This window comes from Nestor notabilis, unplaced genomic scaffold (assembly GCF_000696875.1).
Source record: "Nestor notabilis isolate BGI_N333 unplaced genomic scaffold, ASM69687v1 scaffold20821, whole genome shotgun sequence".
NCBI lineage: Eukaryota > Metazoa > Chordata > Aves > Psittaciformes > Psittacidae > Nestor > Nestor notabilis.
This window is the reverse complement of record NW_009915620.1, coordinates 45,883-61,367: the sequence shown is the minus strand read 5'-3', so window position 1 is coordinate 61,367 and position 15,485 is coordinate 45,883. Positions and strand designations below refer to the sequence as shown.

The following is a 15,485-nucleotide window of genomic DNA, read 5'->3' as shown; positions in this document are numbered from 1 at the left end:
AACATACACAGGCGATGCACATTATTAGTGTCCTCAGACTATTGTAAGCACACCTGCACTCTGATCTCTTTCTCCACTTCTTCCCGCTTCTTTTCTTTCATTAGCTCCGGGTCATGATCCTGGAGAAAATCCCATCCCTCGTCTCTGTTCTGCCAAACGGCTGTTATCCAAAAGAGAGAAAAAAGGGGAAGAAAGTTACAGAAGCCATTGATTTCTTCAACTGCTGCTGGGGGCAAAAAAAAGGCACTTGTTAGCAGTTTCTGTTAAATTATTAGCTGTATGAAAGTAGCAGGCTCTAGGGACCCTTCCCAAGTCCACAGCCCTGTTGTGTTAGGATCTGTAAATCTTGAGGTTAACTTTTTTCTTTGCCTTGGGCTGTAAATTGCTATCAGACTTGAGGAGGATAATGGGATGTAGAGGTTGTCATGTGGAGGATGTGAAGCTGAATGCCTGGAGTGGTGTTCACCTTCAAGAGCAGGTACTACAGCATTGGCCAAACCATATTGTGCCCGATGTTGGCATTCTTCTCTCTGTGTAGTAGCATAGTGCTTAAATCTCAGGACTCCTGTCCAGAGGAGCGTGTTCTTGATGCATGTCTCTTGGCTGGCATAATGCAGGCTTGGAGACCAAATGAAGGTGTTTAATTTAAACCAGGAAGTTTCCCTGTGCTCTCCTGCCGAGTTATCTAGTGCTAAGTTAAAGCTGAGGTGACCTTGTAAGTCAGCCTTTGTAGTAATTCACATGGGCTCAAAATGGTCCAGGAGCACTGGAGGAGGCTTAAACTTTAAGCTTTATGGCTTTAACCTGCCAGAGGGGAGACTGAGCTGAGCTCTTGGGCAGCAGCTCTTCCCTGTGAGGGTGCTGAGGTGCTGGCACAGGGTGCCCAGAGAAGCTGTGGCTGCCCCATCCCTGGCAGTGTTCAAGGCCAGGTTGGACACAGGGGCTTGGAGCAACCTGCTCTAGTGGAAGGTGTCCCTGCCCGTGGCAGGGGTTGGAGCTGGGTGAGCTTTAAGGTCCCTTCCAACTGAAACTATTACATGGTTTTATAGAAGCCTGCACTGAGCACATGGAAACAGGAGTGAAAGGGGACAGTGAGTTTCACAGAGCAATAACCCGTATCCAACCCATGAGCAATATACAGGCACACAGAGAGCGTTTTAACTTTGGGGAGCTTAAAGCTTGATGCAGTAACTGAGAGGCAGAGGAAGTCTTTCCCAAAAGGAGACAAGGCCCACCTGATATAGCATCTCCATTTCTTACTCTTCTGTAAAGGATAAGTAACAAGGAGACCTACCAAATCAAGCTTGTGCAAACTGATGATCATCCCCCCAACCCCGTAACTAATTTTATGGAGGCAAACTGCAACTTGCTCTTTAGAAAGGAAAAGTCTGGCAAGCTTGGTGCATGTCTGGATTCTCTACTAATAGCAGAAGGTACCTGTTTAATGGAAACACCCTCTTTCTACATTTGGAGGTAATTTAAAGGAAGAGAATTCATACCTTGTATTTCCTTGCATTTCAAGCCCTGATGGTGTCTTTATAAATGGCAGCTCATCTCCAGCAGTATGTGCTAATTCAGTTTCCAGATGATTTAGAATTACACTTTAAAACATAGGCTCCTTTATGAACCTGTTCTGTAGAAGGTACTCTTCCCTCTGCCCACTGTCATTTCTAAGGCACTGTAAGTTCAGCAAGGTTTTCACAGTACCCATAGGAGATCATTCAAGTTTTAGCCCAGTTTTTATAACAGTGGCTGCTATTTCTACTCCCCAGAAATTTTCAGAGTCCAATTACGTGCAGGGTATTTGTGGCTTTACACACAGGGAATAGTTTCTGCAGGTGAGTGTTCTCAGTTTCACAACTGAAAATGGAAGAGCTGGAGAAGGACAGTGGATTTTCTTTGGTAATGAGGGAAGAAACTCAAAGGTATAGACACTAATTTCTTTAACTTACTTGCAGGTCATCAGATGGCATGACAGATGTCACGTAGGATTTTAAGAGGGAAAGCTGATTTGCCCTAGATAAAAGGTACCTCCTCCAGGCTTGGGGAAAGGGGATGTTACATGGGAGTTAAGGTGAGTTTGTAAGTGCTTTCCTGACTGGGTCAAGTGCTGTGTTTCACGGCAGGACTGGCTTTAGAGGGGTCCATGGATTTTTGTTCTGTGGGGTTCTTTAATCATGGTTGTTTGTTGCTGTTTTGTGACTTGATTAGTGGTTAACATCCACTGTAGGCAAACCAGTGACATCCCCACAGATGACTCTGACTTTCCCTGGCAATGAGTTTTCCAAGTGCTATATTGGCCACTAGGTTAGAGGTCCTTCGCTTTAAAAGAGAGATCAATAACTCATGGGTGTTAGAGGCGATGCTGTTCTTTTATAGACCAACAGAATGTTTCAAAGCTCGTTTTAAAGTGAGGCCAGGAGCCTGAGGATGCTGTGTTTTTTCTGGCTGCCAGAAGAGCCTGGTATTCTGTTACACACAGGGTCATCCAGCTACAGGAGCTATTTTTTGCGTGCATGTGTGTATGCAATGCAATTTATATGACCTCTTCTAAAATAGCATGCATGGTTCTCTTTGGGCTAGTTCATACACATACCTCTCTAGCTCAGGACTCAAAAGCCAGCCCAGTGCACTACTGTGGCTACTGACAATCGCCATCCCAGCAGCATTAGTTCTCACTCTGCAGACTAGAAGCTAATTCCAATATCCCTGAATTTCAGAGAACAACTTGCAACTGTTAATGGACATAAATGTATCTGAAGAGTGAAGATTCCCTTAAAATGGCAATTTTCAACCTCCTGGAAAAAGGATCTGAATCTTTTGATGCCTGGTTAAAAATATATATATCATCATCACACCTCCGAGTTTGGGTCGTAGAGTATTTGGGTTGAACTCAAATATCCTCTGCAACACGGAGCAAGGCATAAGTATCAACCGGCCAGCTGTGTAATGGGGGAACTAGCATCTTGCTGCCTCATAGCACGAAGTACTTCAGAAGCAAAACCCAGGAAGATGCAGGTAATGATTCAGGCTGCTTTACACTTGCTCCACTTACAGCCTTGCTGTTCCAGTGCAAAAGTAGATGTCATGCAACAGTATGTGTATAAAGTAAGTTGTTTAAGCTGGAGCTTGGCAAATGTAGTTCAGCAACTAGTGAAACTGCCAAACACAGTTCTAGGAGAATAAAAGCCTTCATGAGTTCCAGTGAAGTTTAGGTAGTAGATCTAGCTTGGTAGAGGAGGAACAAAAAATGGGGTGGGAAAGTCTGCAGTGGAAATGCTGAGACCTTTGTGGAACACTCCTGTATGATTTATAACATGTAAGAAAATTCTCATTGCTACGAGTCAGCCACCAAGCAAAACTGCACTGATTTATGTTCAGCAAGTTGTACACTCCGCTCCCTCCAGCCAAGTCAACCCAGGCAGAAAACTTGTCAGCAGGAGGGAATAATGGAGCCTTCTCCTATTTGGAATTTCAGCAACTCTGACTCTGCAGGGTGGGAGCAGACTTCTAATAGTTAATAAAGAATTATTAGAAGACTTCGAATAATTGGTTGAGAATAGAATCTGTGTGAAATATAGGAAAAATAAACCCCGAAAGCTTTGCTCAGGCACATGGTACGACTGAGGTCTTCAGTTTGGCTTCTCTGACCATTGGAGTCTTAGTGTGCTGTTATCTTCTAGTTCATGGGACAGATGCTCCTTTCCACTTCAAACAAGTGCACTTCCAGGCACAGCACAAGGGACTGTAACTTGTGTATCTAGGCCACACACTGAGGACAAGTGTTTAAGAGGAGATGGACAAGCACCAAGTGTAGAGGAGAGGATAGAAGAGATCTGGAAAAGAGCAAGATGTCCTTTCGTGAGAAGCTCCCTCCCTCCCAGTGAGAAAACCCCTGATTTTTGGGTGCTTTCTCAGGGTGAAAAGGCAGCCAGACTCCTAGCTCTGAGCCTGAGTTATGTTTAAGTTGCACACATGTTGCGTGAAGCAAGTATGTTCGTGGTCCAGCAGCAGTTTTTGTGCCTTTGCTCGGAAAGATGATACTCCTATTAAAAATGTAATGAAATGTAATTTGCCTAGCTGAAGGTTGCGTGGGTGAATGAATTCATGGACTCTTTCCATGAACAGAGGGAGGCAGAGTTACGGGAGCATGAAAGCCTTAATGCTGACACTTCATTTACAGTAGTGCTTTTGAATTCTTTCAGATGTCACTTTCGTTGCCCTCAGAAAAGACCTTGCACAAACATTAAAGCACTTTGGTTGTAGTTTGGCCACTTTTACTCATAGAAACTTACCTTTCTGTATCATTAGATCAATGATTTTGACAGACTCCTAAGAAGACCTGAGGTACTGAAAGGCTCCCTTCCCAAATACCTTTCAATCTAATGTCCTCATTTGTGTAATGTTCCAGTAGTTTGGGCAGCTGCTCAGCTTGACCTTATGGGAAGGACATTCAGATTAAGCTCAATTAGAAGAACATCCCAGCTGTAATTGTTATCTTTTTCTACTGACCTTTGTATTGACTGTTTCCTTCCTCCATTATTGAAAGGAAATTACTTGGAGCCATTTTCCAGCCTTCATCCTCTTCCTAGATGGGGGAGTGGAGAAGGTTGTGAAAAGTCAGAATATTAATATACAGAAACATTGCAAGTGTGAAAGTGTCATAATTTTAATTAGACTTTTAAATATTTGTTTTAATGTGATCAATAAGACAGCATTGATCCATGGAATGATAGAATAGTCCTGTCCCTCCATCCCTTGTCCAAAGCCCCTCTCCAGGTTTCCTGGAGCCCCTTCAGGCACTGGAGCTGCTCTAAGGTCTCCCCTTAAGGAGTCTTCTCCAGACCAACCCAGGCCTCGTCTGGACTCAACCTTCTTTTCCTTTGAGTCAGCTTTTGTATTTTTCTATGCTCAACTGATTCATTCCATGCTTGTCCTGTGTTAAGTGCACTAAGGCACCTGGAACCAACAGTACACATTTCAGTCTAAGCAGGGGTAGGGAAAACAGTCTGACCATGCTTCTGAAGCTTTCCAAAGCCTATCCCACACTAGGTGGTTCTCATTCAACAACAGGGAAATCTTTGCATTGATTCCACTGTGCACGTTTGGTGTGGAGATTTCGCTAATGGGTTTCACTAAAGACAAGCCATGTCTCACTGTCAAACATCGCTGGATGAAGCAGAGGGATGTGCACTATGTTCAGTGAGGATGACAGGTTGCAGCATGTTAGGGTGAAGCAGGCCAGACTGGTCTAACGTGTGCACTGCTATTGAAAAGAGGGATCATATGGTGCTGAAGCTGTGGGTTTTGTTTGGTTTCCTTTTGTGTGTGTGTGTGTGTGGTGGTTTCTTCTGTTCTTAGGTGCCCAATGGGAAATCAAATCAGCACCTTACGGAGGAAAGCAAACAGAGTTACTTTGATACCAAATCTGCTTCTTAAGAGATTGCTATCAGGCTTTTCAGAAATATTTAGGTTTCCTTCTGGGATCAAACTGTTGTTTTCTTTAAGAGCTGAAGCTACAAGTGGGGTGCTTTTCTGCCCGCATCACTGTGACTTACAGCCTATACTTACTTTAATAAGCGTCCTGCTGTTAGAACTTTTCTCAACTGCTCTTAGATACTATTTCCCTCCACCCCTGTCTGAATTACAACCTTGGAGAGAATGTTCTCTTTGTTCTTTCTCAATGAACCATAGAGAACCTGATATAATGGCTCAGAATTTTACTAGACAGGGCTTGTGATGGCTGAAGACATGAGAACGACATGAAGTTATAAAGCCCCAGAGCTCTATGTTATTTCACCCCATTTCAAAACAATTGGGAGGGGATTGAGATTCATTTTTGGTATCGCTGGTTCTTATCTCCTGGCACGTGCAAAACCAACAAAGAATCAAATTTACCCCATGAAAGCCAGATTTTTAAGCTGATGAGTGAGTTGCCATCTGGTTTCAGAAGCTTGGGTTGAGTTTGATGTTTTCAATGTGCCTGAACATTAATGTTTCATTTTGACTTAGACTCAGCTGTCTGCAACAGCCTTTTTCATTGCCTCTGCAAGACCAGGGGCATCACAAGGGTTTGTTCTGGGCCAGCTGAGTTGGGAAGGAGCAGGGACAAGGGCAAAGCTGCAGAAATCCATTAGAGGACAGCCTTGAGAATGCTTTCAAAAGGAAACGGGCTGTCTGAGATGCTACTGACTTCTATAACTGTTTATTACAGTGGTCTTTAAACTCTCCAGTTTCAAGAGCTTTTCTAAGCTATTACCTATATACTTTTATCTGCAGTGTATACACTGACTTAGGGGGTTACACCATGAAGTGGTCCCACAGAGCTGAACTCGGCACTAGTACAAGTCACCAGAAGGCTTATTGACAACAAACAACTTGGCATCAGTATTATTTGGCTTAGGTCTGCAGGCCTTACACTCCTTCCTCCTCTGCTGCTCCCACGGGTTGGCTCTGCTCTGCCACTAGGGTACAATGAACTGGTACCAGTAATTTTACCTTCTACTGCTTGGACTATGATGCTTTCACTAATGCTGTGACAGTGCACTCTGTGACAGTGCCACCCTGATGACAAATGACTGAAGATGTGTGATGAGAACTCAACAAATACCCTGTTTGCACAGGAGCAGCCACCACCCTTCCTAGTTAGTGATGCAAGAGTTTGGGAAACACATTTATGTATGTGGCTCCTTCAGCCTACTCTCCCTTTTCACTTACAAAAGGGAGAAAACCCCAAACCCAAACCCACAAACATTGTTTCATATGGCCCAAACAGCGTTTTCAACCAGCAAAGATGCTGAGTTGCAAGTTAACACTTGGATATCTACCTTCCCAATTAGACAGACTGATCCTTCCTAAGTTTCCAGTTCAGACTGATCCCTCCTAAGTTCACGTAGTTTAGATTCCTGGCTAGCTGTTATGAGAGCTTTGGCCAGATTAATGGGTGTTGTCCAAGAAAAGCATCTTTTTTGTTTAATGGTTATTCTAGGGCTAGGACTTAAAACGTATCTGTGTAAAACTCATAATGAAGAGTAGGCTTTGCCCCAGAAAACTCACCCTTCTTCTCTGCACACTCCCGGAGAGATTAATGACCCTTATTAAAAAACCCATAAAATATTGTTTCAACTTCGTTTATGCAATAAAGTAGATGGGAAACAAAAGTTGCTGCTTCAGCAAAAGCCTACAATTCTCGTTGCAGAGTTTGCTTTTGAAGATGCCCTTTGGTCACTGCACTGTTTCACAGGTGCTTTCCTCAGTGAAGCTACTCCCAAAGTAATTCAGAAGTATATCTGCTGTGAAACCAGCCCTTCGTGCATCAAAGACTCTGGGGAGTATATTCTACTTTACGTGGTGTCCACCGTGGCTTAAAGCAAAAGATAACTCATGCCCTAAGAATGTGGGCTGGAAAAGCATAACTGCTATTTAGAGGCTTATAAACCACTAGTTTGCAGTACAAAAGACACAGCTGGCCAGGTAAGAGCTGTACTTACAAGACAAATCCATACAAGCTCTGAGGTGGGTTGCCAATTGAGCAGAATGGGTGTCTCAGATGAGAAAGGTGTTGAAGGAGCAAAGTTGGTGCAGTGTTGTGCTCTCCTTGGCATGCTTTTGGCTGCCCCAGGGATACTGGGGGTGGCAGTAACTAACTTCTCTGTACCCCACATGAAAAGTGGCAATGCTTGGTTAGCTACCTGGGCACCCTTTTGTTATATGCATGGAAAAAGAAGCAACAATGCTTTGAAAAGTGTGTGCACACTGTCTTGGCAATGATGTCAAAGCCCTGAAGTGTATTTTCCCCTCATCTACGTCTTTGGCACCTAAATCAGTTCTTCCCCTTGAGCTTGAGCCATGCCACATGAATGGCCATTCCTAAAATATGAGGGGTACAAATCAGTTCCCCAGAATCAGCCAGGTCATTGAAAGGCTGAGAGGGACTGGCCTCCACCAGTTCTTCCGTCTTCTGAACCCAAGCCTGAAGCCTTGGTGACCAGTCTAATGTAAATTACTAGCCTCTGCCCACAGCTGGCTGACTAGGCTGGGCTTTGGCTCTGTTCTCACAAGCTGTCCTTGCTGCAGGATGCCCTTACTTTCTTTTTAGCTTTCTCTTCCTTTTTGTCTTTTGATTTTTCTTTCTCTCCTCCTTTTCCTTTTTTGTCCTTCTGATCTTTTTTCTCCAAAGCCTTCTCCATTGTGGCAGCCAGTTCTGCAGCTGGAAGAGCCGGCCAAGTATTTTCATGTGTAAAATGTGTTTTACGTGTCCTGTAGGAGGTATGAACCAGTATGTATTTTTCCTCCTTCACTTTCAGCTTTCCCATACTGGGGGAATATGATATCCAATATGTCACTTGATGGTCCCCTATGCGTTCCATAGGGGTTGACCACTATAGAGAAGCCCTTTAAGTTCTTGCTGAGGGCACTCCCACCAGCAAACTTTAGCGCAGGCGCTGACTATCCCAATCTCCCATTGGGAAAGAAGCGATTTCTCTGTCCCCAGCTGTGAGGGATAGTAAAGACCAATTCCTGAAGCCACCCAGAAGCACAGCGTTCTAATGACATACAACTTGACGTTCCCTCTGGACTTGGAACTCAGGTTATTAATTTGTCCCAGTGTTTCTAAGGCAGATTGATTTTACAGAGATGGATTTTGAGAGCTTGCCTCAAGGCATGTCTAATTTCAATATATGGCTAAAGACTGAAACTGTTCTGGTGGCTGAGAGGGTGGATAGAGATATTGTGACAAACTCTGACAGATATACGTGGATAGCCCAGCATCTTCATCCCTGCAAGCTACCAGCAGCTGATAACTGGGTACAGCGACATCAATTTCCATAACTTTGGTTCCTGGCCATTTATACTTTATTATCTGAAAAAGGCAGAGGGTGGAATTTGCTTTTCCTACCGTTCTCTTGTTCCCAGGCACCTTCCATTGTGCTCTCTTGTCCCTGAGAGGAATTCTAAGATCATTTGCTGATGAGTGTTAATCAGAAACTCTGTGGTCATTGAAGTTTATTAATGGAACACTACTATTGGCAGTACCATGAAAGACTAGAAAATGAAACATTCCCAATTGGAAGACCTGCTTCCTAGAACAGTAAGAATTCTTGTTTTCTAAGGAATGCCTTTTAACGCGTTGAAGCCTGGCCAGTGGAAGGGGACAATGACAAGGGCTGCGCTTTGCAGCCAGTGAAATTTCATTAGTGGATTTCCCCAAGCATTTCAGTATCTTACATTTAATTAAATATGGTAATTTAACCCCCAAGCACCATTCAGTCATATCTTGCGGTGATAAGCAGCGAAGCATTTCATTCCCTCAGATAGCTTAACAGATTGACTAGAGTTCAAAATAGGTTTTCAGTGTCCCAGCAGGCCTGTTGTATCCAAAAGCAACAGAGCTACTCGAATTCTATCCTTTGTTATAGCGCTGGTACTCTGCTAGAAATCCAGCCTTGATGCAGCCACCCTCTGCTCTGACTCCCTATCAAAGGGTCACTGTAATAGTTTCTGGTATCTCAGGGGTGGGTTTTTCTAAACACACTTTTGCTTGAGAAAAGCTTTTAATTTTAAGCAGCATTTTGGAGTAAATACTGGTGACAGTATAAGTACATCTATATATCATGTAAGTAAATCCAGACTCTGATTGGAATTACTTGCTTTCATGTTCTTATACAGATGGACGATACTGAAAGGGGTTATGCAGAGTTTCTGTTCTCATGAACCTGCTATAATGGGATTGAATTGTTGAACTGTCTTTATCCTTCAGCTGTTTTGTAAGATGGCAAGACAAAAATACATGTTTAGTGTTTTCAGAGCTGCAGTATTGAGCTATGGTGCAAAGTGCTGAACTAAGTGCTCATACAGGGAACAGGAAAATGGTGCTTGCAATTAGCACTGAATGGAATGCACAGTAACACAAAAAGCTGTATCTAGGAACATGCTCAGTGACTGCAGGCAGAGCTCTTGTGAGTCCAAATAACACCTGTAGAGTCTCTTTCCTGGATGCTTTGGCATCATATATGTAGTCTGAGATGCCAAGTAGTTTTGGTGAAATCATACCATCCCTGGTAGTGTTCAAGGCCAGGTTGGACACAGGGGCTTGGAGCAACCTGCTCTAGTGGAAGGTGTCCCTGCCCGTGGCAGGGATTGGAGCTGGATGAGCTTTAAGGTACCTTCCAACCCAAATCATAGAAGATCATGCAGCTGGCAATGCCGACAGCACGTGGAGCCTGACTTCTCTGAGGTGCCTCTCTGCTTCCCAGAAGAGATGACAGAGCAAATATGATTTTTCCTTTTCTGTGTCAGATACACCTTCTCTATGCTCTTTTGGTGCAGCTTCTCCATGTCTGCTTTGACCCCTGCTCTCAGCAGCTCCATAATCGCAGAGGCCTGGGAGCTGGGGTAAAGCTGGGTGTGTATCTAAACTTGAATGACTTGTACTCTTCTATGCAGAGCAATTTTCCCTCTGGCTATAAGAAGATGCCTGAAGAATCTGACAAAAGAGCAGGAAAGAAAGGGAAGGGCAAGCAAGCGTTAGTTTGAGATACTAAGCAATTGGCCCACATTGTAATACAGGGTTTTTTCTCCCCTGAAGAAAACTTCATAGTGGAAATAAAAGCAGATGTCTTCCTAAATTATTTTAGACTGTCCTTTTCTTTGCGAGGTTGCCTCTTTTTGAAATGGTTCTGAAAGCCCTTATAAAACTCTTACCATTGAGGAAGAGCATGTGCTTCAGGAAGAGCAGAGGAAGTTTAGCCTCCCCCCAGCCCCTGATGTAGGACTCCTGTTGAGGGATGACTCTTCCCCAGTAGCATTTTCTTTCAGGGCTGAAAAGATGTTTTCCTCTAAACTGAAAAGCCACAGAAGTCAAATTGGCTTTTCTATTCATGCATCGGTTCAAGCGTGTTGCTAAACTTCTGCAGTGCCAAAGTGTGTGAATATTGCAGCGTTTGACTGCATGGTGGTGTTGTACTGACCCTACCTGGGAACAGTCGGGGTTGCTAATATTAACTATCTTCTGGGGATCTCTTCCACTGCCATTTAGTGATTACAGGGGTTCATGGGGATCTTCAGCTGTTGGTAGTGATGAATACTAATTACAGAGTAGTATTGCACAGAGTGCCAAGCCAGTGTTTTACCTCCCCCTGCTTCTCTCGATGCTGCTGCATCCGATGCTGTGATTACCGTGATGTGGCAGTGCAGTCGAATGCACAACCAAACTCTTTATAAGCATCTCTTTTCCTACTAAGTTGTTTAAGACTGGAAATGAGGGGGAGCTGGAAGAGGGGGATTGTGCCTGCTAAATGACAACTCTCTTGACTTGTTTTCATGGTGATGAGACTTAATGAACTACAGGAAGAGATCATAATTTTGTTGGCGGCAGGATAAGGGCAAAGCTAAAAGTTGTCACATCTGCTGGTTGTCTTTGGAGCAAAACATGAAAACCCACTAGGGACAGACATCTGGAACAGATGCGGGAGCCTACACTGATGTCTCAGAACCTTGAATTTCTCTTGAAGAGTGTGTAGAGAGAAGCTTCTCTTCAGTCAAGAGAGAGTATGTATTTTCCTGACTAAACCACCAAGTACTTTGCGTGGGGATCTCTTTGGCATCCCTTTTGGAGAGGTATTTGTAAAACACCATGGAAGCACTTTGTGCAGGAGGCCAGCTTCATTACAAAGTCAAGTAAGGTCAGAGTTGTCAAAGGATAAAGAAATATAGAATGTATAATAACGCAGCAATGGTTCGTGAAGTGATTAATTTGTATTTTATTTTCCCCAAAGTGTCTTTATGAAGCCTTATAAAATGCTCACTTCTTCAATACAGTTCAGGCTGGATTTTTCCTGGAGTTTAACCGAGGAGTAACCAACCCATTCACAGAAGCTAATATATACAAGAGGTGAAATCTCGTCTCCCCTGAAGTCAAGGACAAAACTCCCATTAACTTCAATGGGGCCAGGATTTCATTTCCTATGTTGCCCAGTAGACCAGTGTGGAACAAACCCAGTTGCCTTAGGGATTTTTAACATGCAGCTGACTCAGTTGAACACAAAATGTTTTCCTTGTCTGACATTCAGGTAAAATCATGGTGGTACTGAACTTCCTTTTGCCAATTGTATTCTGGGTGTCTGTTAAGGTGACGTGACAGACATTCTGCTGTTGGTTGTGCTGGCTAAAAAGGGATTAAAAAGAGAAAACCCTTGAAAAGGAGGTAATTGCTAATGAAAATGTGTCAGGGAAATAGGTGTGGGTTATTTTCTCCTGGGTATTTTTCATTTCTGCAGGGAAGACGGGCAGTAAAACAATCTCTCCAGACTTCGGGCTTCCTTTACTAGATTTCTTATGCAAAGAGAAAGCAGATGCCCAAGAAAGATGGCAAAACAGCTGAAGGTGGGAATTGAAAGCTGGGAGCAGGACGGGAGGAATTTTATTTCCCCAGCATCTCCCTCCCTATCCAGTTTTGCTCAGTGTAAGTTCTTTCACCATTTTCTGAGCTGTGTTTATACTTGTTGGTAGCAGGTCTAATTAGCATCACGTTCCCTAAAGGCAACAAGCCATACTTGCTGGGTGGCTCCCCTACTGCTCAGAGCAGCCAACAAAGCCTTGTTGACTCTGGCATGTGTTTCTACTTTAGAAGCTGAAAACATAACCAAGGGGTCTCCTTCACTCTGTTTGGGACTGAACAACAGAGAGGCTTAGAGGCTAGCAGGGTTGACCTTAGCATGCTCTGAACTTGGCTAAAACTAGGAGCATGCCCTGAGCTCACTTTTAGTAAGGCACAGAGAGCTGTTTGTATCTCTTTTCTTGCCTATTTTTGCGAGCAAAGCAACTGATGGTGAGAGTATCCTGCTTTATGCTGGCTAGTCTGCATTTACATCTCCTTAAACCACACAAAGACTGCTTGTATGCCCCAGAGTTTTCCCTGTGATTCCAGGAAGGACTGAATCCAAAATGCTGTTTTACCATGCCTGCGTTAGATCATCAGTGGCAGGCAGCTGATGGACACAACAGTGTCTCTCAACAGGGGAGCTTGAAGGACCACAGAGGTCGGGAAGCCCACAAATAGCCACCACATCTGGTTCCCTCAGGCGTACTAGAGACTGTTGTTATGAAAACTTGTTACTTAGACCTACTTGGTGACAATGTTTTCCCCAGTCCCATCAACCTTCTTCATTAAAGGGGTGACAGTACCTCTTCTGGAGTATTCTGAGAAAGAATAGCCATTGAACCTCCTGCGTCTTCAGCAGGGTAGTTGGGGAACCTGCCCACAATATGCCTGTGTGAGAAACACAAGTGAGAAAGGAATTAAGAGCTGTACTTTTCCATCTCGGTGGCCAAGCAGTTACCTGGTGGGGACCATACCCTCCTGTTCAAACACACACTGCGAGCTGCTGCTTGTGACAGTGGCCTTCTGGCCAGGAAATTAATTGAAACTATTACAAACCCATGTCCCTTGTTCTGTGGCCCATCAAACACTGAGAGTTTCTTAGGACTGCACGTCACTTTATAGCAGAGCCTTAGCTTAAAGTGTTCCTGTTTATAGCTCTACTCTCTGCTTTCAACATCCGGCTTTAAAAAAACCCCATGAATTTTATTTACATTGGGTTTTAATCTACAAATTCCAAATCGTATTCCCATGGGATGATCTCCATCCTCCACAATTCCAATACACTTGCATGATTTGGCGAGGGGGGCAATGAGTGACTTTGTGGTAAGGCTTCAAGAAGGCATGGATAAACGTAGGGTGCTTCCAGACCTTTCAGAAAGAGACTAAAAGATACAAGCAATAATTGCAGTTCAAAGGCCATTTACATTGATAAGACTCTTGAACCTTTTTCACTTCAGCAGCTTTTTGGATCTCATAAGGAAGATTTTCTGTTTGTTTGGCAATACCATATTTATGGTGTTCCCAAACCACATTCTGTTCCAATGACACCTGAGAAAAACCCTCCTCCTACTTTCAAAGAGGATGGTAACGCTTCCTCTGAACTTCCCTGGAGAAGAAAACAGCTCAGAAAGGTCAATGTGATTCATAAAAATTGCTTTCTTTTCCCCTTTCTTAAACAACTGGTACCTTCAGGGACTTTCCCAACCTGCTGTGGGGCAGTAGACTCAATTTTAAATGAAGATCCTTGGAACAGAGCATCTGTTATGTTTCCACAGCACCACGTGCAGGGTTTAGACCCCTTGCTACTATTAATGGAACGCCAATTAGGGAAGAGTAAACAGGAGGCTGGCTGTGCTTGTAACTGAACATGCAACTGACCTGCATGATCAACAAGGGCTGGTTCTATACGCAAACAGATGCAAACTTTGGTCACTGCATCCCCAGAAACCAGCCTGCGTGAACAAAGGGCTCTTAATGTCACTGTGTTTTCTATTCTTACTACTTTTGTTAATCTACTAAGAATGGGATTTTGGCCTCAAACCCGGCATCATCCAGTTTACTTGGGCCAGGGTTCGTTTTTTACAAGCAGACAGAAAATAGCTTTGTTTTCTGTTAAATGCAGTCTTGTTTTAAACGCTGCTGCAGGCCTGGCTTGCAGTAGCACATTGCTCAAAATCTGCTCTGAAGGCTGTTGCTACTTCACTAATGCCAGCTGGGAGGAAGGAAAGGCAATATTCACTGCGGGTGAAGAAGCATTTTGGAGTCCGTTGCCCACTGAATGTGGTATCAGTGCCAGCTTGCAGCATTTACTAGTGCTACATTTGGTATTTTTATTGGCTTTTTCACTTCTAAATCATTTACAGCTCTTGGGGACAGAAGTCTTTCCCCTTTGGCTACGTATGGTGAGTGTGTATCTGAGTGTTAGAGAATTCAGTAGGATTTTGGATATTTGGAAGTGGGTTCCAGGTCCTAATCTGGATTTTCTGCTGAGCTCTGAGGCAGAAGCTCTTCCTTGTGCGGGTGCTGAGGCGCTGGCACAGGGTGCCCAGAGAAGCTGTGGCTGCCCCATCCCTGGCAGTGTTCAAGGCCAGGTTGGACACAGGGGCTTGGAGCAACCTGCTCTAGTGGAAGGTGTCCCTGCCTGTGGCAGGGGTTGGAGCTGGGTGAGCTTTAAGGTCCCTTCAAGGCAAAACCAGTTGGGGATTCTATGCCTGGGTCATCAGTCGAGGGCAATGCAGAATCTGAGTTCCTACGGTCATCAGTGACCCTGGGAGGAGATAAAAACCCACAGATTTCAGCGGTAGTTTTCTTTTGGGACATCTGTTTAGTTTTTCTGGACTTCATCGTTCCCTGTGAACTGTTGTTCAGTAGATCAATTGCTGTCCAGTTGTCAGGGAGCAGTATTCTTAGGTCTCATTTCCCTCTCTGACCTCTTGTGGGTTTTCCTTTCTCTTCTAGGTTTAAACAACTGCAACTGCAACCTTGTAATGCCTGGAAAGCACGCACATACATGGCCCTCGTAGACAAATTCCTCTCTTTATGCTCGCCTCTGAGTTCAGAGGTTAAACCAGGGATTCATTTGGCCTGTAAATCTGCACAGAAA

At 44.0% G+C, this 15,485-nt stretch overlaps 1 protein-coding gene across 1 annotated transcript in view; it reads right to left on the bottom strand.

Moving 5' to 3' along the window:
• The window catches only part of IQCA1 (IQ motif containing with AAA domain 1), an 87,376-nt gene that overhangs the window by 35,604 nt on the left and 36,287 nt on the right, over window positions 1-15,485 (bottom strand). The window contains exons 6-9 of the mRNA XM_010024241.1: window positions 13,184-13,270; window positions 8,100-8,211; window positions 4,513-4,588; window positions 54-160 (exon numbers count right to left, since the gene is read on the bottom strand). Of these exons, the coding sequence (XP_010022543.1) occupies window positions 54-160; window positions 4,513-4,588; window positions 8,100-8,211; window positions 13,184-13,270 (382 nt within the window). The remainder of the gene's footprint in view (window positions 1-53; window positions 161-4,512; window positions 4,589-8,099; window positions 8,212-13,183; window positions 13,271-15,485) is intronic.